General features: G+C 41.4%; 1 protein-coding gene and 1 long non-coding RNA gene across 3 annotated transcripts in view; one reads left to right on the forward strand and one right to left on the reverse strand.

Annotated features, from left to right (window-relative positions):
* Positions 1-24,469, reverse strand: part of LOC133951752 (uncharacterized) — a 36,967-nt gene extending 12,498 nt beyond the window's left edge. The window contains exons 1-3 of one of the 2 annotated variants that reach the window (XR_009920498.1): positions 24,330-24,469; positions 22,856-22,999; positions 16,942-17,088 (exon numbers count right to left, since the gene is read on the reverse strand). This is a non-coding gene — a long non-coding RNA (uncharacterized LOC133951752). Of the gene's footprint in view, positions 1-16,941; positions 17,089-22,855; positions 23,000-24,329 lie in introns of those variants that run through there. The other variant, XR_009920499.1, reaches the window with a different exon arrangement.
* LOC133951948 (protein FAM181B) lies at positions 427-2,688 on the forward strand. The gene has a single exon (XM_062386207.1). The coding sequence runs from the start codon at positions 1,004-1,006 to the stop codon at positions 1,967-1,969; it is 966 nt and encodes a 321-aa protein (XP_062242191.1). The 5' UTR covers positions 427-1,003; the 3' UTR covers positions 1,970-2,688.
* Positions 24,470-24,977: the final 508 nt, after the last annotated feature.

The raw sequence follows: 24,977 nt of genomic DNA on the forward strand, positions 1-24,977 counted from the left end.
GACCCATTTTACGAAGGGGCTGTGAGGTGCAATTTAATGAATCTCTGGCACAAAGCTCCCTTTCACTGCCGGGCAAAGAATAGAGGCTATTTAGACCCTGTAGGGCTTTATGTCAAAGGCAGCCCATAATAGTTGTCAGGCCAGGGCAGAAATTCCCACTGGCCTGGGAATGCACCAGAAATCAACTTTTGCCATGAGCAGATTAAGACACAAGCGAGCAGTTGGGAAGATTCCTCCAGATTGTGGCATCTGTTGGGGCTCAAAGATTTTCCCACAGAAAAGAGGCCTCTCTCTGTACTGTAAAGCCTCCATTCTTATTTTTTCTTTTTTTATGCCGGTATTGTTTCAGTGGCTAAATGAACAGTAATTAGATTACAAGTTAACTTGTATTTGGTAATCCAGACACGATACACATTAAAAGAGATGAATAACAGTTACAGTTTTTAAGCAAAGCAAACAGGAATCGGGATAATAATAATGCTGCAGATTCAGATTTAACTCAATTAACTTCAAAACTTTGCTTACATTTTTCACTTTTACACAAGTTCATACTTTATAACACTGTTATATCCGAGAGTTTAAGAGCTACAGTAATATCGTCCACTTTCACGAGAGCGTTTCGTGGTTCAGGGCACACACTAACAATTAAAGCAGAGGGGGGGGGGGGAGTTGTGACAGAGGTTATTGTCTTCAACTCAGCAGGGAATTTCAGACAAATCCCTCTTAGATGCAGGTGGTCGGGCACAAGCAAAGAGTTAAGTCCCGCGGTCCCTTTGCCCCTCCTCTTTGATGTTCTGACATCATTAGTCCAGCCCCCCCCTAAGATCTCCTCACGTCCCTCGGAGTCCCTCACTTCTACTCTGGAATGTTTACCGGAGCTCCATGAGCAGCATCAGGACCGAGCGTTTGTCTGGGGGGAGAAAATAGACATGCTTTGAGGAAACTTTTGGACCAGGGATCACAGCGGATGCCACAGGTGTAGCCGCCGGGCCTCGACAGAGTAATGGCTGTTCAGACTGCGATCATGAACCCTCAGTTCATGAATTTCTGCTTCCCGGGTTCTGTGGTGGAGTACGACGTGGAGAAGAGTCTGGACGGGGGTCTCCTGGGTGAGGCAGAGAATGACGAAGACTACAAAGAGACCACCAGGGACCTGCTGAGCTTCATAGACTCGGCCTCCAGCAATATCAAGCTGGCTCTGGACAAGCCGGTGAAATCCAAAAGGAAAGTCAACCACCGGAAGTATCTGCAGAAGCAGATCAAGAGGTGCACCGGCATCATAACACCAGGAAACGCTGCTGAGGCCCCAGTGAAACGACAGGGCTCCCCTCTGGCCCAGCCGAGCCCTTTGCAAAGCAAAACTCTGCCCAAACGCGATGGAGTCCAGGCCAACTTACAGAGCAAGAGCTTGGCCGCCCTCTTCAGCCCTGTGAAGGATATAAGGGGTGAAAAGGCCAAGAAGCCGCCCCTGAGGCACCGCAACCTGCCCCCCTCTTTCTTCACCGAGCCGGCCAACTGCTCCAAAGTCAGCTCCACGTCTGGGATGACGCTGAAGGACCTGGAGCGAGGAAACCCAGAGGCCGCGGATTTCTTCGAGCTCTTGGGGCCCGATTACAGCAACATGGTCAGTGAACAGGACCTTTATCAAAACATGCATCTGCGGGTGCAGCCGGAGATGGGATGCCTTGATCCTGCCTCGTACGACGCTCACCATTTGCTCGGCGGTCTCCTCTACTCGGAGCCCTGGACTAGCTGCTCTGGACCCTCTAAGAAAGCCGGGGAGAACCCACGAACAGGCCCGGCCCAGCCCCCCGTCTACTGTCAATCTGAGGCCGCCACCACGGGGCCCCTGGAGGACAACGCACTGTGCACTTTGGCCTTCCCCAACTTCTTCACAGACTGCTCCATACCTCAGGTCACTTACGATTTAAGTGGTGGATACAACAGAGCTAATTATTCGTCTCTATGAGAAAAAACAATTCTGTGGTTAGAAGTGTGACAGGTTTAACAGTAGAGCGTTTTGGTGTCATCCCTGCTCAGCAGAATTGTGTGTCACTCAGAAAAACATGTTTTTCTTTTACCTTTTCTTTAAAATGACTTGATGCCATGTACTTTTCAATACGCCACTTTCATTTTCTACACAAGTGGATGTGACTTTTTCTTTATCTCAGGCAACTTCGAGTGACACTGAATGAAAACACGTCTGAAGCTGGGTACGTTTTTCGAAAATGTGGCGCTTATGCATTTGGAAATGTGTCCACGAGACATTTCATTACATTTGGTATTTAAGACAATAAGAAATCAGACACAAGCTGCAGAAGTAGTTGTTGGTTTAGTTCACTAGGCATCTGTTACGTTAGGGAAATTATATTATAGAAACAGTTTGTCACATTTTGATAAGAAATATGCTGCAACAATCTCTCAGCGAGGCACTTTTTTTCATTCCTATTAGTATCAAATCAGTGCAGAGACGTAAACGGGGAAATCTATTTTGTGGAGATTGTGATTACAACAGTGTTTGGTGCATTTACAGCTCAGAAGTGATTTTCAGATGCACATTTACTACTTGTATGTGTTTGTTTGTTTTCATTGGGGAAAAGCCTTTAATGTATCTAGTTATTGTAAGAAGAAGAACAAATAAAGCTGGTCTTTATTCCTGTGAACACATAGTTTGTTTTTGTGTGAATATAATACAAAGCATAAAAACGGCAGGGGCGAAGTAAAATTTCTCTGAAATTTGTTTATACAGTCATGTATAAGTAATTTGCTGCATTTAGATGAAGAAAAATTTATATTTTAATGTAATTCAATGCAACTGTGAAAGAATTGAGACGCTTTACAAACATAAAATTAAAAGTACAGAAGAAGCACATTTTAAGTAAGTTTAACTGCAGGTCTCACATGTTACATTACATTAACTTACAGTAGGTGTAGTCCAGTATTATATAAACATTGTTTCTAATCTGTGCACTCATGTTTATGTAACATCAATACAATGCTGATTCTAGACCATTTCAACATTTTCTAATTCAATTTCTCACAAAAACTTTTCAGTTCCAGTCTCATAAATAACTTTTTTTCTCTGTAATAGGTAAAGAGCACATAGATAAAAATCCATGTGCAAAAACCAGGGAAGTGAAACATCTTTAAACAAGGCAAAGCAGAGGAGAAACATTTTGTCCTTTTAGCACTTTGGAGGAAACCATCAATGCTGCATGATTAATTTGCATTTGCATTTCTGGGGCCACGAGCACATTGATAAACACTCAGTGCTTTAAATACCTCAAAGATTATTTTTTTTAAATGGGGAAAAGGAAAAGTTCATGCAAATGTTAAAATCCTTTAAAAACAGACATTTAAATAACACCCAGCAAACACCCTGTTTTTTCCACAAAGGAGGAAAGAGGGAGACATCATGGCAGCAGTCTCTAGGAAATTTGCTCTTTAGTCCACAGAATCACTATATTTGGTGACTCAATACGTGAATACTGGCTTCCTGCTAATAATCATTTCCTGTGGTGTTTCCATTCAGCTGACTGGACATCTAAACGTATAACCTTCTCACAGGAGGTCAGTCCCTCTTGCTCTGAACACCAGGATCCTACTGTTGGTGTGTACCTCATTATCTCCCCCTGGTGGTTGTGTGGTTCATTCGTTTAACTTCCAACATGGAGGTTGACTGTTGAGTCAAACTAAATCTGAACATAGTGCTTTGCCTGTGATGTCCCGCTGCGAGTGGCTGCATTTTCTATTTATAAATAATTTACCTTTATTTCATTATTATAATTTTTTATATTACAAACAACAATTATAATAATAAAGGCCAGAAATACAATAATTAAAGAATAGTCTTTCTGATAGAGTTGTGTTTTTAGCTTTGTTTTTCTATCATTGATATTAGAGATCAGAAAACTTAGATCAAGACAGGCTTTCTCCTGAAAGTATTTTCCGAGGCACTTCCATCCATCCATACAGTAAACCACTTATCCTTCAAGTGTCGCCGGGGGAGCTGGAGCCAATCTCTTAGGTACTTCTACCAGTATAAATCCATTAATTACATTAACGGAAAAAAAAATAATGAAAGTGAACAAACAACTCCAACAAGTCCGGAAAGGCTCTTTAGTAGAAGTGCATTTTAAGAAGGGACTTAAAAGAGGACACTGACTCTGTCACCTGATTTCAGGTGATTGAAGAAGTACTGCAAAGCGTCCGCCTCAGTACACATTCCGTCACATCACAGTAATGCATGTACACACATTCATACTGCGATCTGCACAGCAGTACACAGTTATTCTTGTGGTCTTGGCAGCTCAGAGGCAGTTGGTTTGCACTTGGCCTTTTAGAGCCATAATTCTCATGAAAAAGCTTGTGACATTTATACTGAGTTGTTGGTCTGGATTGTAAAAAAAAGAATTTCACTCTTCAGTTTGAAAGTAATTTGTTCTGCAATAAAAAACTATATCCATTAAATAACTTGTGATTGATTAATCCAGCCGGTACAGCACTCTCTATAATACACAATATTATTAATATAGTTTGTGGTAAACATTGTTTATTTTCTACAGCTGAACTCACTTATATTGAGAGTTCCACTGGAGATATGTAATTAGGTTGTTATTGTTCCAGAAGGAGCCGTCAGCCTCCTCGTGGGGGTTTTGTGAAACGCTGTAAAGTGTAACGGATGAAATATGAAACATAAACTCAGTTTTTCTGCTCAATTTATTCAACCATAGATTCCTCAATTTTCAATTACAGAAAATAAATGACAGAGGACCAGAAATACTGTTTGGTCTTCAGTGCTGGACCCACAGGCCCACAAGAAACTTCTCAACAAATACACTAGATGGCAGTAATGTTCCACTGAAAACCTGACGTGAACCACTCCCATTACAGAGAGAGGCTCTAGTATCTGATGCAAGAGATTATGTATGAAATTGTAGCCTTGTGTGGTCAGAAGTAAGTGGCTCCTTTAGTTCTTGTTCCATTAAATTAATCTCTCCTGTAGTAATTAGGTTGGAAGGCAGTGAATGGTTGTAAACTGTTTTTTTTTTAATCAGCCCTTTTCAGCATTGGTTTAAGGGTTAATTTGTAAGAATTAGGTGAAAAGGATCTATTTGTCAGAAATTGAATATAAAATAATCTTAGTGATGTTTTCACTAGTGTGATTCATCTAAATTGTAGTAATTGTTGTTTTTCTTTACCCTCGAATGGGCCCATTATATTAACATCAGGAGTGGGTCCTCTCTATTGAGGCTGCCATGTTTTTAACAGAAGCTCAAACTGGACAAACTAAAACAAAAGCTGAAGGCTACAACAGGATCTCTGTCATGTTTGGAAGGGGAGTGTGAGGCGAGGGGTATTCAGCTGCTACGCGCAACCTCACCACTAGATGTCACTAGATTCTACACACTGAACCTTTAAAATAGCTGGCACTGATTATATATGGATGTATATATTCAGTGCAATACATGCTCTACTTTAAAACTAATATTCCCAGGGAATCGTTGTTTGCCTCCCACTGTCCGCCTCTGTTTGCAGGTTGGCCAACGCTATCCTATGTCATTAGCAGGGGAGAACAATATCTGGCAACCTGCAATACGGCTAACTATAGACATAGAAGGCATATGGATTTTCTGTCCCCGAGTTGACACCAGCTGATACATTTAGATTAGGCCCCACTGATGGAGCCACAACTGCATCCTGGCTTTGATTTGTGGCACAATGGAGATGCAATGTTTGTCAAAGTGATTAACAAGATCTGTGTGGGCACCGAGCTGAATAACAAGAGTCAGCCTACGAGGTAAACTCAACAAATCTACAGCTGCTTTTCCTCTGGTATGGTATGTGATGGCCTGTAATGCAAAGGGTGTGTGTATGCAGATGATACCAGGTTTTATATGAACGCACAAAACACTGAACCCAAACCATGGATTGTGGCAAAAAAAATTACACACAACCAGTACTGAATGAACTCCACAGAAGAAAAGTTATACATCTTGGAGTTGTTACTTTCATTGTTCTACTCCAGAAATCGAGTTTCCATCCACAGCTGCCCTCTCACTGACCTTTCACAGCTAGTCCTCACATCTTGTTAACACCATCACGATGGAGGCACAGTGCCAGAGGATATTCACAAGCCGTCATAGCCTGTCTCGGTGACATGCAACTTTTTTTTCTTCTCTGTGCTCAAGTAAAACAATCATTCTTACATTTTTACGTTTTATGGAGGGGTGAGTAAATGCGGTGATGGGAGGAGTTCATGTGGCTCCCAGCACGACACAGAACATAGAAGCACAAAAAGCTGATCTGGTGAAGCCAGTCAGGCAAAATGAGAAGGTGGCAGTCATTGGGGGGGGGGGGGGGGGGGGGGGGTCAATATCAGCTGATAACAACATTATCCTTTATAAATCCTATTAAAAAACATTTTGTGGCATTTGTGCACAGTCAGATGCTTCATATTTCATTTAGAGGCTAATATAGTCTAAAATAGAACCTCGGAACCCTACTTTCCTCATCAACATGATGCCAGTCAATCATGTCCCGTCTGGTGGTGTCGGACTGGACATCCGGACAACTGGGACGAATCCCAGTGGGTTGTCTCATCCTTAAGCTGTTGGGCTGTCAAACAATCCGTAAAGTTTTGTCAGTCTCTTAACCGTCCCTCTCTGTATACCCGTCAGTCAAGGTTCTGTTTGTATAGAAACGTCCTGAGAGTCATGCCGACGCTGGTAGAATTCCCATGCACTTGTTGTCGCTCTCGTCTTACAGTCCCGCACAATCCCATTGGAAACTTCACACAGTCTGGTAGCGACAGAAGGCTCGACTGCTGCTCCTTCCTCTGGTAGATCCTTAAATCCAAGTTGGATATAGTGATGAATTTCTTCACCCGCCAGGAATCATGTCGCTGTTTACCCGAATCCCAGGATGCTCGCTAATGAGCGCGAGCAAACAGGATACCGACTGCAGTTCACCGAGCGACCACCAATGTCACCAATAACCGAGGTTACACACACAAGCTTTGAGCTCGGTCCATGTCGACACCAAACTGAAGTTCCAACGCTTGACTTCAGAACTGTTATTACATCCTGAAGGTCTGTTGTAAGCTGCTTCTAACTTTTTAAGGTCCTCCCACGGAGAGTTCTTTTAGGACAGCATCCAAGGTCAGTGCAGAAAGATGTGACTTCACAATACACCCTGCTTTTCTCACATCATTGTATTGCAGAGCCTCAACCGGTGAAAGCATCAGTAAATATTACTTTTATATTAACAATGTGTTCCTGTCTGATCCTTTTCTTCTCTGTGCAAGTGACATTACCCTAAAAGACAATTTGCTTACAGCGCTGCATGTTTCTTTCCATATGCATTTCATGTCTCAACGCTTTCCATTCGAGTTTGCATTCATTTTCGTTTTCTTCCTCCGCAGGGTGTTGTGGGTGTGCTTATTTACGCCTGTGTGTTTTTGTCAGTGTGCAGTTTGCAAGGTGTGCAGATGACAAAAGTCTTGGCTAAATTAAAGACGATACCGCCTTGAATCTTTCATCTCCAGCAGATGCTATTGACAGACGCAACTCTCTCATGCAAATGACAATGATAAATATCAGTAGAAGAGCCACTGTTTACTCAGGCGACAGGTTTTCATTGGTGCACTCGCTGTTAGGAGCTAAAGTAAAGTTGAATAGACAAACCTGGGCCAAATGAAAATGTCACTATAGTAAATTTAATGTGATGTCTTAAATCTGAGTTGGAGAAAGAGGTGGAGGAGTATTTTTTCTCCCCTTGGTACTTCAACACATTTTAATTGAATTCTAAGCGATTCATTAAATTCTTTTCCCACCAGATGACGGAAGTTGGCTAACTGAGAAATGTGAAAATTGAAAGAGACAAATACGGCTTTCCATCCATCTTTTGCTTCTTTATCCAAGTGAAGGACGTTTTCGGGGGGGACATTGAGCATCCAAGGCATGTTTTATCCGAGAAGCTTCCTCTCCTCATTGTTGGTCATGCTCCATCAGAGCCACAGTTAGAAATGTTGTGCCCCCTGACAACAGCTAAACAGAAGCTTTAACACACTGAATATCTATTAACCCTGCAATGTTCCAGCACTCCACTTCGGCTCTGGGGCCCCTGAATTATTCAGGGTCTCCCTAGCATCAAAAAGTGTCTCTGTATGCTCTGTAAACCTCGACAGAGAAGTGGCTTTAGCATCCGACAGAGGTCATCTCTTATTGATGACCCCCCCCCCCCCCCCCCCCCCCCCCATTTCTGTCAATTTCGGCCATTTGTCTCTGTCACCTGGTCACTGACTAAAGCATGTTACCACAGGTGAAGGTCAGAGAGGGAGATCAGCTGATAAATCACGAGCTTTGCTTCATGCGTCTTTATTATTCTTCCAACACATTGTTCACATTAGTGGAGCTGATCGTCCTAAGTGGAAGACAAATCTACAACCGTCTTGCCGTAGCTCCATGTTCTCTCACCTGGATGGGACAGGTGACCTTTATCTGGGACAGAACCGCGCTCCCCGGGATTTTGGAGGTAATTATCAGCACGTCATACCGCAAAAGCTTGGAATTGAAAGTAGCAGCGATAAGAAGGATGACATTAAGTTTGAAACGGCACTACAGGAGTATTTCATCAGAGAGCACACCGATTTCTCAAACTTTCTTAATTTCCTGTCTTTGGATATTACAAACGGGAGCAGAGACTCAGTGTTCTCAGCACGTCATTCTGCTGCAGAACCTCAAAGAACCTGGTCATTCCCTCCATCTCCTGCCAACACATGTCTACTGGATTTATACATGTTTCCCCCATAGACTCTATTTAAAGATGGAAATACATGTTTCTCTCATAGACTCTATTTAAAGATGGAAATATACTCTGGCTGTGAGTGCACCAGATGTTGTTATTCGAAACTGGGAGATTTAAATTCATTTCTGGGTAGTGGGTGGAAGTGAAGACGTGTCGTCCATCTTTATTTACAGCCTTTATCCCCATATAACTCACAAACAATGTGAAAACTAGTGTCTATGTCTATAAGCCCAGCAGAAAACTCAAAGTTTGATAAATGCTGTAATTAGTATATTTTTCTTGTTAGACTTTTTGTTCCAACTCAGGATTTGTTTGGATATCATGCTTTTTAAGAATTTGGGTTAGGCTGCCATTTCCCTTATGATATTCCCTGCTTTACTTTGAAGTTACTCACCTTGTGTGTCTCTCTTACTGGTTTTACTTCCTGCCTTTGGTCCCGTTTCCTGCTCCTGTGATCACCTGCCCCACCCTGATGTGTGTCCCCTGAATTCAATTATACCAGTGTTGCTTTTGTATTTCATCTCTGAGCTCCAGCCCTGTTCAGTTTGCCGGTTTTGTTCCTGTCTGGCTCACGCTTGGTTCCCTCGTGGGTTTTGTCCTTGTTGCTGAGTTTTTACTGATTGGATACCAGAGTTCTTAGTCACTAAGCCAGTCCTTCATTATATTTCCTGTTTGCACCTACCTGCTCTGTCTGCACTTTAGGTCAAGAACGCACCAATTGGCCTCCTGTTGATAAAAAGTCCAGGTTGCCCTTAAACTAAAGACAAAGACTTTAATTGTAATTTGATGCATGAGAAATATTCATCTGTTTTCCTCGATATAATCCCTCCGAGTTACTTGACATGCAGAAAGCAGAAAGCAGGTATCAGCAGGCAGCACAGCGACAGTTAAAAACATATTAAGAATTAGCTTTGTCTCTTTTAATGTGATGCAGTTCCAAAGCAACTTTTCACTGCCTGACGCTCCGCACGACTGCTCCCAGATAAAACAAATCACGGCCTGTTATTTATTTACATGTCTGCTTGTTTTGTTTCTCTGCTGAGCTCCGGCACTGTGCAGCAGTGGCTGGTGTTAACTGCATAAACATGCATCTGGGCTGTGGTTGATGTCCAGTGGCTCAGAAAGGCAATTTCCCTACAGCTACCACCGACGACAACATGAGTTGTGGAATGGAATATACAGACACTGTGCATGTGACAACCTCTGCATGTCCTGTTTCACAGCGATGGTCCTGAGACCTCATCGCACTGCAAGTTAAGAAAACACAAATAAATGAACCCATGCAAACGCAGAAAACTTGAATTTGACAATACATGTATAACATAAGGGAAAATGCACTGCAATATTTACACACTAAAATACCACAACAACACAATCAAATAAAACAAAACCACTAACAACACAACAGAGGTTTTCCAGAGGAAGCTAAAAAATGACTAGACGCTAATACATTGAAAGGTTCAGTGTGTAGGATATAGTGACATCTAGTGGTGAAGTTTCATGTTGCAGCTAGACACCCCTCACCTCACCCTTCCCTTCCACCATGACACAGAACCTGTGGCAGCCTTCAGTTGTCATAAAAACTCCCGAGTGTTTAGCTTGTCCAGTGTGGGCTACAGTAAAAAACATGGCAGCCTCCGTAGAAAGGCCCTGCTCCTGAAAAACATAAAGTATTTAAACAGAAAGGCTCATTCTAGGGTAAAGAAAACATCACCAGGGAAATGTCGTAAATCAATTTGTACTTTTTACGTATTTGATAAACAGGCTAATGTCATATAAGCTAGCTATATAACATGCTAACTTCATCTTTTTCAGATCAATAGTCTACAATCTGAAAAAGACTATGTATGTGTTGTCAAATTGCTTTTTTCTCTGTCTTATGTCTTATGTCTATTCACATGTGTTCTCTTAAGTTGTTGTGCTCTCAGGACAACTTTACAAACCATGCTTCTTTTTATTCAAACTTACAAAACAATAAATAGCCGCCTGGTTAATTAAATATCTGATGATCACATCATTAAAGTTCTTTAACAATAACACTCTTCTTCATGAGCCTTGATATTCATCCTCCGAGCCTCAGCACAATTAAAAAAAAAACGAAGTCATAAGTGGCAAAAATAAATGAACTAATCAGCAAATGACACTTACTCAGCAAGCGCCGACAAACACCCTGCAGCCACTTTCAGCTTATAGTGTAAAAAGATGTTCATTTATGGTTCGGGTCCAAATACCTTACAGCTAACAATGAAAACAAAAACTGCATTTCATTTCCATTACTATCACTTACCGGCTTTTGGTTTAGTGCGACAGATTCGAGAAACAAGACGGTTGCATAACACCTCTGCTGAGGACCTGATATGTGAGGCTGTAGCCTGTCTGAGGTAATTTAAAGCAGCCAAGTCTGCCAGTGCACCCGGCGTGATAACACGGTTCCATTTTTTTCGGCTGTATACTGCTTGTCCTGATGCAAGGTGGGAACGTGAGCAACATTCTCACCTCGAAATAGATGTTACTTTGTGAGAAATCATCAAAATGGGCTGCCAACGAGACCCGCGGAGCTGTTCAGTTATGAAGTTACGTCTTACTGGCGCGCTGCAATTATCTCTCCATTGTGTCTTGACTCATGACTCATAGCATCCTTTAAGAGAACATGTCTCCCTGGCTACTGTCAGGTGCAAGTGTTCAAGGATGTTAGGGATGGGGAGCGCGCCGTGAAGCCTCTTTGTCTTTGAATCGTACCAAGGGCAGGATCTGATCTGAAGATATAAATGATGTGCCTATCATCTGAAGGAGAGAAAGTCTTATTACACCGTATGCACGTCCCCCGAGAAGCATAATAATCTGTAAGAGGAGAGAAAATCCCATTACCTGTTACGGATTTCTTCCCTCATAATTGCTGGAGTCTCCCCTTTGGGAGGGTGGGGGGGGGGTGAAGGACAGCAGCCATGCCGATATCACACTCATCTTCAGAAAAAATTCTCTAGGGGACATCGATTTTTGGTTTTTGTCTTTCCCAAAGCTCCGTTCAATCCTTGAGAAAGGGGCTTCGACATAAAACATCGCTGGGACGACAAGACTGCACCATCAGTCGGTCGTTGGTCTGTGTGATGAAGCTAATTGATGACAGATGGTGAATTACGACGGAAAGATGGTAATTTGGTAGGAAATTTGGCAGTTGGCCAATTTCTCGGTGCAGATTCATCTATTTTTCTAAATGATTTCATGTCATTTAAAGATGCGTCATTTTACTTGGTTAGAGACCCGGTGGGTTGATGGTTCATCTCAATGTCAAGCAATCCAATTATTTTCCATCTACTTATTCCAGTAATCTCTGTCAGTCTGTATGTTGCATATCTTAGGAATCATGAATATTATCAGCCTCACACTTGGCATGTCTAGTTACCCGAGGCATATGTCTTATTACCAGTAGGTGGCGTAATGTCTATGACCAAATATTGTCTTGTCTGAAATGTGCCCCACATTTAATACCATTCAGGATTATAGTTATAATGCTGTACTAAACAGTAACGAATATACCTGTAATTTGTTATCCATAAATCAATAATTAGTCATTTTGAATTATTACAACAACTAGTTTGACAGGTAAGAGTTTTATCTTTTGGAGTAATATCATCATTTCTTTTACAAAAATTAAACATTGGGACATTTTGACATTTTGAGTGAAATAGTTTCGTCTCAGAAGAAGATTTTGGAGTCGACAAGTAAACTAAAGTTTAAACAGTTCAGCATTATCCAAAAGTTAAGTTACAGCCGCAGCAGGTAAGGGAGGAAGATAGAAGCAAAAAGAGAACGAGCAAAAGGCAAAGTCCAGAAAACCAGCAGGCCGGATGCAAACTGGGAACAAAGGCAGGACAGCTACACCTTTAGATGGTGGCATTGGTTCTCTAACCATTCAACCATTCATTGATCTGTCCGTTCGTTGATTCATCCATTAATCTATGTCACGGTCAACTCTGCAGTATCTCTCCCTCGTTCCTCATTTTCCCACAAAACCTTTGTTTCTTGTTTGTTTACCTGTCTGACTCCATCTGTGTCTTTATCTGTGTCTGTCTTTGTGTTCTGTGTTTGTGTGTTCACTCCATTCTTCCCTGGATCATACAGTGTATCACACCGTTGTTCTAGTTTATTCCTTTTTGTCCGAGCTCAGCTCTTTGCTTGCACTGCCTCGGATTGTCGCTCTGTGACATCCACGTTACTCGCTGCCCTCGGCTCAGTTTGTATGTTACCTGAAGATTCAGTACCTCTCTGGAGAGCTGCCATTATTCTCTCCTGGCTCAGCTGTCTCCAACAAGCAGCCACTACATTTTACAACATTTCTTTACGATCTTTTCTGAGTCCTGCATTTGGGTCCAAAGAAAAGGAAAGAAAATCTAAAATTAACCACAACCTTGTCTCTTCAATCTTAGTCTGTTTTTGCTGAGAGGTGAAGGTTAAAGCATCTTACGTCAATATTCCTGCAGCACCACGATGTAACACATGGAAGAGACTCAACCATAATATCTGTCTACCACATTTCACTCCCATTGACTCTAAATACAGATGAACAACAAGTCTCCACTTCCTCCACAAACACAAATAAAAAGCCAAAGTATCCCAGATACTGGTGCTGCCATTTTGCGATGTCCTGCTGATACCTGCACTTAAGATATAGTCAACCCAATATGTATAGCATCAAATAACTAACTCAAACAAAACGTAATGGGAAGTTTCTTGATCGCCCCCTGGTGGCTGACTATTATCACGTAATATCACGTTTCTGCTTCAACCTTTTTCAACCGAAATGCATGTTGTTACATTGACAAATGCATTCCACTATTTTCGTATGACTCGTGCAAAAATAACTGAACTAAACATTACTGCCAACTTGGGGTCTAAAGTAGTAACTACACACAATCTTCTAAACTAATAATCTACCACATAAAAATGATTTCACCTTTGTTTTTTCCCTTTATGAATAACTACATGAATTACTGTATCAATGTACTAAAGATACAACACCCTGCCTTCTCCGTGTTTGTGGATTGGACATCAAACAAACTACACAGCCAAAGACATGGGGTCTAATTATAGGTAATTCTTCACCATATGCAGCTGATGTTTTGGTTGAGCGTGTGTATCTCTGTTACCTTGATATCCTGGCTCCGACCCCAGATTGCTACCGCGCAGACTCTGGCTCCAAATGACATCATTGGTGCAAGATGGTAGTGTTGTGTGTGTGTATATAGCATAAAATATAATATATTGTTTGTATATTGGATGTTTTGGCTCTATCTGTGTAGGTGGAAGGGAGTTGAGACCCGTTGTCCATCTTGATTTACAATATAAGCCTTTGACGATCCACTCCAAGTTCTACAGCTACCGCATTTATTACCTCACACCTACGGGCAAACTAAACAGGGAAACTTCCCAAGGAGCAAACCCCCCCCCCCCACGCATCACACAATAACCACACAGAGTCAAAAGGTGAAGTTAATTACACTGATTCAACAAACACTTTCTCCTCCGGAGCAGCACTTCTGTGAGTGGACGGACATGAGAGACTCTCTGTTACCTCAGATCTCACGGTCCAGACAGTTGTTTGTTCTGCTCCCTCGGCTCCATTTGTCCAACTCTGCGTCTAAATCAACCCAATTACCAACAATCTGGATATCTGGGGTCTCGTCCACTAAATGGCTCCGAGTGTTTTTCCCCTCTCTACCCCCTGACAAAACAATAAATAAAATCTGGTTGTAATTCAGGTATAATGAAAAAGAAATGGTGAGTCTGTGAAAAATGGCTGTAATCACCCGCAGGTAATGTAAGAACTATAAACTACGAATGCAGACATTACGTAATGCAACACAGAATGTCAAGCTTTAGGTCTTTTCTCGTTTAAAAGGTTCAGATTTAATATAAAAAACCATTGACTCTCTGACTAAAAATCAAACTTGTATCGCCTTTCGGCCAACATTTCAGGTTTAACATGATTATTTTCCATTTGTTTAGTTTGTCGTCAGCTGGAGTTTGATTTCTTGCTTCTATCACTCTATCCTCGCATCTGTTAAAATGATTTGTCCAAGAAATGATTTCATCCAGGGGTCTTGTTGGACGAGTCGTTTCTCCTGCATCAGTTTGAGCACTGTCAGTCCGTGAATGATGGCGTGACCCCACTTTTAACGATCTGTTTATCTCGGGTCTGGTCGCGGAAAACGTTTGATGATTGTGCCGAGAAAGAAAGAGGAACAGAACTCTTACTCTAGACATTTTGTTGCCTCTTATTGGAAAAGTATAGACTTCTGTAGAGTTTAAAAGGTCCATAAAGGAAAGAAATAAATGATCACAAATAATATATAGGATTCTGACTTTCTCAGAGGTCGACTCTCAGAGAATCGAATTCCTCTTGATTTATGTCTTTAGTGTTTTTTCCTGTGTAAGTCAGGTCATCTCTCGGTGTGATACTTCGCAGTTACTTCAGGATGAGATAATGAGATAAAATAAAGTTGACTGATCCTTGAGGAGAAATCGGGTCATTGCAGCAGCAGCAGATTAGCACAGTGATAGCATCTCTTCAGAAGACCAAGTATTTTAGTGTTTTATCACACAGTAAAGTTAGAGTTTTTTATTTTAGTGTTTATTATTTGACTAATTTTGATTTAGAAGATATTTCAGTTACACAGTGACAAGTGTTGCTTTTCAGATCAGTTGATATCTAGACCTTTAGGTTAACAGGTTTCTTTGGTTCTACACTGAATTACACACGTTCATAGATATCTGTCCTGTAAATATGCATTATTATTTTTCTTTTAGATCCAAGAATTCAAATCCAAAAAGTGTTAGGGTTAAAAATAACTAATTCTGCATCTACCTGATGGTGTGAATCTGCACCAAAATTCAAAGGGTTCAGTCTCGACCCATTTCCCATCCTTCCAAGTTTCTTTAATATTGGTTCTGTAGTTTTAGCGTAATCCTGCTTAAAAACAAGCAAACCTACAAACTGCATTGAAAACATAACCTCCATTTTGGGATAACAATGTGTAAAAACAGTGATATTACAACAATTTCATGTAATAGGCCTTTATACGTCCTATTCAAAGGAAACATTGTGTCTCGGTCACATTCTCTCAATCACTGTTTCCATAGTATTACAGCAATGGCGCTAAAAAGACGGCGCCTCTCTATGGCCTTGTTTATTTTTGTCATATGCTAATGTATGCAGATTAAGGCACCATTAGCATCTTTGTCCCAGGAGATTGGTCTGTGTGGACTGATTGTATTTCTTGGGCCCAAAAAATTTCATATACACCAGCCAAGTTTCTTTTTTCCACCTCCTCTGCTAAATTGTTCTATTAGCCTTCCCCAGAAAAAAATAATTTCAGGCTTTCCAAATAACCAGACAGCCCATTTTCCAGGAATATCAATAATTATCACTGGTTTCCGACAACACAATTACACGTTGGGAAGATGTGCTTAACAAGTGCTCGTGCCGTGGATGTGCAGTTCGCGGCAGAATCAATTTTTTTTCCGGCGAGGTGCGAGTTATTTTATTTCTCTTTCCAGCAGCCATTTAACAAGTGTAACTCCCTAAAATAGAAATGAGTGCAGGGTGGCATTGTCCCAGAACTTGCTTCCACAGGAGCATCGCAGGCGAACAACGTGCCAGACCGACTCCGAAGCAGATGTGTGCAGTAGGTGAAATGCTCCGCAGCAGCTGCATTCGATGCCGCTTCATTGAGCATATAGACAAATGACTAACAGCTGTTTTACAAGCAGCAGTCACATTCTCACAAGGTGTGTTGTCTTCTGCTGCAGCAGTCACACAACCGGCTCACCTCCAACACCAGAGCAAACACATTGCATCGTTATCGTCGCGCTCACACACACACACACACACACAACGAGAATTTACCTGTTGTCATCGTTTATTATTTAACTGAAGTCGAACATGCTGGAGAACGGGTTAAGCCTCTGTCGCATTGCGCGGCTCCACAAAACGTAAATAGTTCAGACGTTTTAAAACCCAAAGATGCAAAATAGTGTATTGATTTATTTCCAGGGGAGTGGAATATTAACGCAGCAGATAAAAACGCTGTTTATCTGTCGGGGGGGGGGGGGGGGGGGGGGGGGGGGCGGTGTGCTGATACGAGGGTGGACCCCGGCACAGTTTTATATTTCTGTCCATCTGTGTTATAGATAGGGGCCGCGATGTGCTGAGTCATCGTGGCTATGGATTTCCAGTCAGATCATGGAGCTGGAAATAAACGTGGAGGAGACAGGAAGGCCCTGAAAAGGTGCAACACACACACACACACACACACACACATACAAACACGTTAACGTTAACATTCCAAGTTAGGACAGTTTCACAGTTTTGCCAGGGAATAGTTAACGAACACATTCAGGGAACCGATGATCTATGAGGATGGGATATTTGGGGCAGTTTGATTAATGGGGACTTTTGGTCCTCGGTGAAGCCGTGTGCTCTGAGTGCTTGGTGAATTATTTGTTTTTCAGCAGCATTATGCAAAAACACCTGAACTAATTTCCATGAATCTTGGTGGAATGATGGGATTTGGCCCTTACTTTAACATTAACATAGCGAGATAAGAAAGTTGTTGACATTTTTAATGGAATAATTCTTAGACAAACCTGTAGTTAGCACCAGTGTGTAAAGTGGAGTAAATGTGGATTCAGAAAATCAACATCAACATCTTATGTGTAACGCTGTGGCTGAGGGGTAGAGTGGTCGTCCTCCAACCTGAAGGTCGGCGGTTCGATCCTCAGTCTGACCCATCTGCATGCCGAAGTGTCCTTGGGCAAGATGCTGAACCCTGAATGCCCCCCCCCCCCTCCATAGAATAACTAGGTGCTGCAAAAGATGCACTGTATGAATGTGTGTGTGTATGGGTGAATGTAAATCTGTACTGTAAAGTGCTTTGAGTGGCCATCAAGACTAGAAAAGCTCTAGATAAATACAAAACCATCTACCAACAGGAAAGATTTGATCCAGAATTTAAGGCGACTGTTGTCGTTACTTTCATGAACAAAAACCTAATTTAAGAGCTTTATCCACATTATCAAAATCATATTTTCCCTAAATAAACGGTGAAGTCACCATTTGTCACCAATATGAAAAGTCATTCTCTTTGATAAAACATGTCTGATCGTCATAGCAACAAGACCACAGATGCCCACTTTCCAGATAAATGTTAAAGTGGAAACAAAATGAGTAACAAGATGCTGCTTCTCAGATCAATTCCTCACATCTGATTTATTGTTTAAAAAAATGTTGCGTGTCTCATACTCCAGCTTTATTTAAGACAGCAGATGTTAGGAGCAGCCATTTATTCACATGCTCAGCAACAGGATTATTGACTCATCAATAAACCTGCATTCCAAACCAGTAAATCTGCCAAACTCTCCGTCAAATACCAATAGCATCTGATCCGCAACATGAGGACGCATTAATGTCTTTTATTGACATTAACACAGACGCGCAAATCTGCATACAAATGACGCCCATGAAAAAGCAGCTTCACTCCTTCCTGCAGGATTCAAGCCAAAGATTCACACGCAAAACACAGAGATTCAAAGAAGTGAACAAAAGCTCGGCTGCAGTTTTGAGGGGAAAAGATATTTTTTCATCATTAAACATTCACCGAGTTGCACTACAGCTCAGTGTGCAACTACAGGTCCGATCCTATCAATCAGCACGAATACCATTAGTATGAGTGTAGTCCGCTGTGACCTTTTCAGATTGCATTATGATAGTGAAAACAGTGAGAAGGTCAGCGGATGCCCTCTCTGCACCGAGGAGGAGACATGGCACAATGTGAGCGGCTCGGATGCAGACGGTCCAGCAGCGGCCGAGGAACGAGATGAGGAGACGAAGAAGACTAACAAAGAACGATCGGCTGAGACTCGACAGACACAAGATAGAATAAATGGGCATGAACGATAGATGTCAAGACAAACTTTACCCTGAAGCGTTAAAACATAGTCTGTACATAAAGATTGAAGCCAAAGTGGCTTGGCTGTAGTATAGCTCATAAAGCTACCTCCCCCATGTTCACTGATTAGATAAGAACTCAATTAAAAAGACAAAAATACGCATCAAATAACATTCTCTCAAAGATGTTTTCTGACAGTAATGTTTTCACTATGTTAGTTAGTAAGCAGCATCACACCAAAAAATATTTGATGTACCAAGTAAGAAATTCCAAAATAACAAAAAGGAAAAACAGTCTGAACAATTCCTCCTGCAATTTTTTTTATTCTATTTATTTGGATTCTTGTCAGGTAGTTCCTTGACTTGAGTGCAAATATTTTGAAACCAGACCGAACAAACTAAATAATCACATCAACAGTTTGCTGCTTGTTTTGAAAAGGTAAGATTTCTTTAATAGGCTCAAACTTTTCAAATGGAGACTTGCACTGTGACTCCAGCGCTTCCGACTGGCAGCTCGCCTGCAGCGACTCGTTCAACAGAACAAACCGAGAGCTCTCACTTACCCGAGCCACTTAATTCTGGTCAGGTAAGGCTGAACTCACAACAACCCCCAGCTCTGACCTCATTAATTAATTTCTCTGGGACTTTCTATTGATTGTAAAACAGCGGATGAATAGGCTACAGACACATATTTGTGCAAATATGATATAAATATGGAAAGAAAAAGCCTTGGGCTGCTGGAATGAATTCAGTGTGCTTGTCCGTCAGCGACAAACAAGAAACAAACTGATGTTTATATGCGTTTGATATTAAACTGCAAAGCGAGGGTAAAGAAAGTTTACTGTGATGAGGGTACTTGTGTTCATATTCATTACAATGTAGTATAGACCTGAATCTATCGTTAAACACAATCTCTGTAAATATAGATGGACAACAAGTCCCCACTGCCTCCCGCTGTAAAAAGTATCCTGGATAGGGACGCTGTCATTTTGCGTAAATACACTTGGCTAATTGGTGTCAATCATAGTGGTGTTTTTATAGCATTGAATTACTAATTAAATCACACGTTTCGCTGGAATGAATACAAATACCTTATTTTTGACGTGAACTCCTACAAGAAACTTTAAGTTTTCGTTGATTTTTGAGCCTCTGTGGACAAAAAAATATATTTTTCAAAGATAAATCAAAACAGTTTCATGAAATGTTAATGTCTGATATTTGGCTCACATGGGAAAACACAAGCTGGTCTGTATTTGTCATCTTCTAGCATGTTGACTGAAAAATTTAAAATACAAAAAAGGTTTGTTTGACTCTTTATTACAACATTTGCATAAATCTGGTGGAATCATGTGCACCATTAATGAGCGTCCCACTAAATCAGCTGTGATATAGAACTGTGCAGCGTTAAAGTGACTGTAGAATGAAGACAAACATTATTATCATACCTCGGCCAAGTTTATTTTTATTTTGCCGTTATTAATGGAAATGTATATGAAACCCATTCACGCATACTGGTGCAAAACGTGACTCGGCAGTAAATTAGTGAATTTGCACCGAAGTAGCTTTGCTGTGATGGCTCCATCCTGACAGACACTATGTCGGGGGCTGTCACAGCCCCCGACATTTATTTTACTTTGAGACTAATCTAAAATATTCTGATCACACCAGCTTACGTGATCATTTGTGCATGAATTCTAATTATAGTTGTTGATAGAGATGATGAACCGTCCTGTGCCACTTGGATATCAGCCTGCTGACTGGTCCTCCATTGTGTCGGTGTTATCGTGACATTTAATGTCTCCACTAACCATCAACGTACAGACGGCGATAACACAAAACCACTCAAGCTCTTTTTTTCCTTTAATACTAATACCCACTGTTTAATTGTGTAATTAACATACATGAATCCTGAGCTCATCCTAATTGAAATGTGTAGATTTTAATTAAAAGGCGAGTTTAAGACTGTAATGAGACACGCCACGATCACTCGATGGCTGATAAAAGCAGGGGGCGGGGCAATTGAGCACGCCGCCCCCCTAATGACAATCAAGAGATAGTGCTTTTAATGATTTCGGCAGAACCAATGCTACCAACAAACTCGTCTATTTCCACTCTACTTGTGCAGTGCCTGTTCTAAACCTGACTGTATTTTGTGTACTTTTTATAAACAGTCTAAGTTTTATAAATTCACTCTACCTGGTTTATCTGCGGTGAAAGTTTTAAAGTTAATTATTAATAATTAAATTGTATTTTATTTCTCTTCATGTGTGGTTTACATCTAAGAATGATTTTCTTTAACTGGTATAAATGTTTCATCCATTTCATTTTGGCTATTTCAGAGGTTTGTTAAGCAATCAACAAAACAAATTGTGCTTCTACCATTGCGCCCGTCACAGTTTATTCTGTCTGTGTCAGTCCGTTATGAAGAATTATAAACATTTTAATTATTATTATTATATTTGTTAATACTAAATCGCACAAAACTAGGCCCTGCACTTCCCTGGGTAATTTACAACACACATGCCAAGATTAAAGTTGAGTGACAGACACACACGTTTGTGGAATTAGTGGGTAGATATTTCCCTGCATGTGATGTTTGACATAAAACGAGGTAAAGAAATAAATAACCAAATGAATATGACTTTGTCCTCCCAGTTTTTTGCCCCGATCTGTATCCCTCATTTCATTTTTGCTTGACTTGACGCTTCCTCGATCATGATTGATATAAATTACAGTGTTGTAGTCGACAGAGGACAATTACGCTGCGTATTCCTCTACAAGGTAATAACAGGAAAGGTGCTTTTGTCACATGGGTTTTAAATCAAAGTAATGGCTCATTAGTGTTCTGTGAAAAAACCTCTGCTCCAGGAGGTGAAGACAATATCAAAGGTGCAGATTTTCACTTGGGCGGATTTCTCAAAATACATATGACATTGGGACTTAATGAGCCACGTGTGTCTCAGTGATTCCTGTGCTGTGCAGGCTGTATTAGCCGCAGCGTAATGCATTGGCACTGCTCCGCCGCAGAGGCTTTGGCGATGTGCAGGCGTGGAACACCCTGTGTAATATCATCTCGGTGTCATTCCCAGAGATTATCATGAAATGGCTTTGGAGTTACTGATGAAACCGAAAGCGTGAACTAATAATAGCCCGAACAAATAATGCTCCATCAACTCTGAGGATGAAAATGAATGATCAATGGAACGGGCTCTGAATGCTGGTTTAAATAGGAGGGGGGGGGGGGGGGGGGGGCGCGAAACACCCTCTGATACTCTTACAGTATTCTTCAGTTTGTATTGTTGAGTTTGTTCTTTTGTGATACAGATTTAAAAAAATTGATAATAGGCTAATTACCTCGGGAATTCACTTTAAACATTCTCTTTTTAACCTCATGTAGTCAGAGTTTAAGCCGAAAGAGTTTTCTAAGAGGATTTATGTCATTTTAGGTATATTTCTCAACACTGAGATGTTTGTTCATGTGTTCCATTTTTCAATCATTTTGATTTATATTTATTTGAGGCTACAAAAACATTGCAAGAGATGGATTTGTGATTAGTCAAGGACCAACAGGACCTCAATTCCCATTTCTCCATCCCTTGATCGCTGCTGCACAGACTCTGGCTCCAAATTATGTTATTGGCAAAAGATGGTTTGTATATGGGATAGTTTAACTTCGTTTCTGGCTAGTGGAAGGAAGTGGAGACGCATCGACCATCTTCATCAACATGCTTTAATCATGCATGACTGCAGCTATGAACCATCCACTCAAAACATGGGGTCCTGTAGCTGAATTGTAATTTGTGCCGATGCTACTTCCGGTGGCACAATTTGTATCTCTGCCTTTTCTTGTGTGGATGTGGCGGTGTTTGACAGCACAGCCAAATGTTTAAACCAGAGAAAAGTCCATGTGCGTTTGATTCTGAGGCAGCGGCATCAAAGCCCGGTGTTTTGCATTCATGTTTTAACCCACTGAAACGTTGCTTTGTCCCCAAAATCAATCACAAAACTCCCAGTGCAACATCACACCGTGTTCTCGGCCCTGTGACTGAGCTGCACTGGGACTGTAAATGTGTGTTCTGTTGTGTTTGTTGCTTCTCTTACCGTCTGGCCGTCCTCTGGTCAGAGGTGCCCTTAAAGTCTGCACAGCCCAGAGACCTGGGAGGACTCGCGGTCCGCTGCTCCTCCCAAGGCCCCCTCTGCTTCCTGCTCCGGCACCATGATGTCATCTTCACCACAAGTTATCATCTGTTTGAAAAACGAAATCTGTTTATTCCCACAAGGGCCGAGGCATCCCTACTTGTGAGGGAAAAAGTTTTTGTGTTTAATCATCACCCCCCCAAAAAAGAGCCCGTAGCCAAAAAAATGAGATAATTATGCATTTGAAGAGGTTGTGATGCCTTTTTATTAACTTTTATCCAACTAATTTTATCACAGAGGATTAACCCAGGGGTATACTCTCAGCAAATCTAATTTAATGTTCATAAGGGCTGTGGAATGACTGGAATATTGCACACTGAGCAAACGCTGGTGCACTGACGTTAACTCCAGCAGCTGCAGGAGCTTGCAGTGGGAGTCACAGGGGGAGCAGGCAGTGGATTTATACACCGTGCTGAAAACCTACTGAAGTAGATGTGACCCCAGAGTTCACCTGAGGAGGAAACATGAACCAGTGAGAGCCTGAAAAAGCACCCACTGACTAGATGTTACCTTATTCTTCCAAAGCTTCTCCTACTCAAGTGACACGTACTGTAATTCAGCTCAGTGCTTTTGACTGTTAGTTTGTGTTTGAGGGCGTTTTCAGAGTTTTGGTTTGACATTGTACTTTAGGAGGAACTAAAGAATCAGTAACACTTTAACTTCCCGTGGCAAATAACAGACTAACTCTACTTTGCACAATCCAGTCTCTAATGATTACCTACAACATACTGGACAATCCCTCTACTGCTCCTTATACTATTTTTTATATACACATTTTGTGTCCTACTTTTATATATTTATACTTGCACCAATACACAACAGCAAATTCCTTGTGTGTGTAAACCAGCTTGGCAATAAAACCGGTGTCTGATGTGAGTCTGACATTGGTGTGAGTTGACGGTTCAGTGAGTGTTAGTTATTCTGTTTGGACGTTGAAAATGAATGAACCAGTTCTTAAATCAAGTTTCCAATGTAATATCATTACCGTGTTCCCACCAGCAAAATGAACGTCCCCATCGTTCAAACATTATCTCACCAGAGACGAAGACTACCAGCAATCCTGTGAGCTCCTTCCACTTTTTACTTCTTCTTCTATTGTTTAATTCTGTCTCGACCTCCTGAAATTTGGTCAGAGAATCCAAACTTTCCTCAAGTAGCTCAATTTGATCGTCTATTTCTCCTTCCTCGACATTCTAAAAGCCAAACTTTATATTTAATTCACCATATTGTCCTCATACGCTTGTGATTTCCAAAAAAAGCAAAACTGCAAACAAAACTTGGCTCAGCTACACAACGCTCCAAACGATATTTGCAGTCTGAGTGGGAGAGAGAGAGAGTGAGAGAGAGAGAGAGAGAGGGAGAGTCCATCTGTCACAACCTGTTCACAGCAGCTCTCTGTTTATTGATTCTCTCCATATATCTCTTCAGTTTCATGTTCCGTCTCTTTCCTCCTCCCCTGCCGCTGACCGAACTGATGTCCCTCCTGACTTCCCCACGACGGCTCTGCTCCTCAGTCCGCTGCTTGTTTTGTACTGGAGTAATGATGTCAGCAGAAATACGGTAACAGAAAAATAGGCCTGTGTCGCAAAAATGTCCCCTGGTGGCTTACTGCAGCATAGCTCATACATTTCACCTCCTCCATGTTAGCGAATTGGACATTAGCCAAGTTAAAGTACACGTCAAATATATTTTTCTCAAAGATGGTTTCTGTTATATTAGGTACTTCTTACCACACTGATGGTTGTTCTGGTAACGTTGGTTTTATTAAGTTATTTGATGCTATAAAAAAAACATCAAGATTTGTGAAGGTGAGACTGACTGTGATTGGTCGAGCTCCAAATGACATCACACTGCAAGATGGCAGCATCCTACCGGGTATATTTTGGCTTCCTTACTGGATTGTGGGACAAGGTAGAGAAGGATCATCCAGCAGCATGATTCAAATTAAAGGGACTGTTCCTTTTGGTTGGTTTGTTTATTTATCAGCAGGATTTAACATAAACCACAGAACGAATTTCCACCAAAC

This window comes from Platichthys flesus, chromosome 4 (genome assembly GCF_949316205.1).
Source record: "Platichthys flesus chromosome 4, fPlaFle2.1, whole genome shotgun sequence".
NCBI lineage: Eukaryota > Metazoa > Chordata > Actinopteri > Pleuronectiformes > Pleuronectidae > Platichthys > Platichthys flesus.

What these genes read in the sequence shown, in the direction of transcription:
- LOC133951948 (XM_062386207.1), top strand. Translation starts at nt 1,004, where the DNA reads ATGGCTGTTCAGACTGCGATCATGAACCCTCAGTTCATGAATTTCTGC.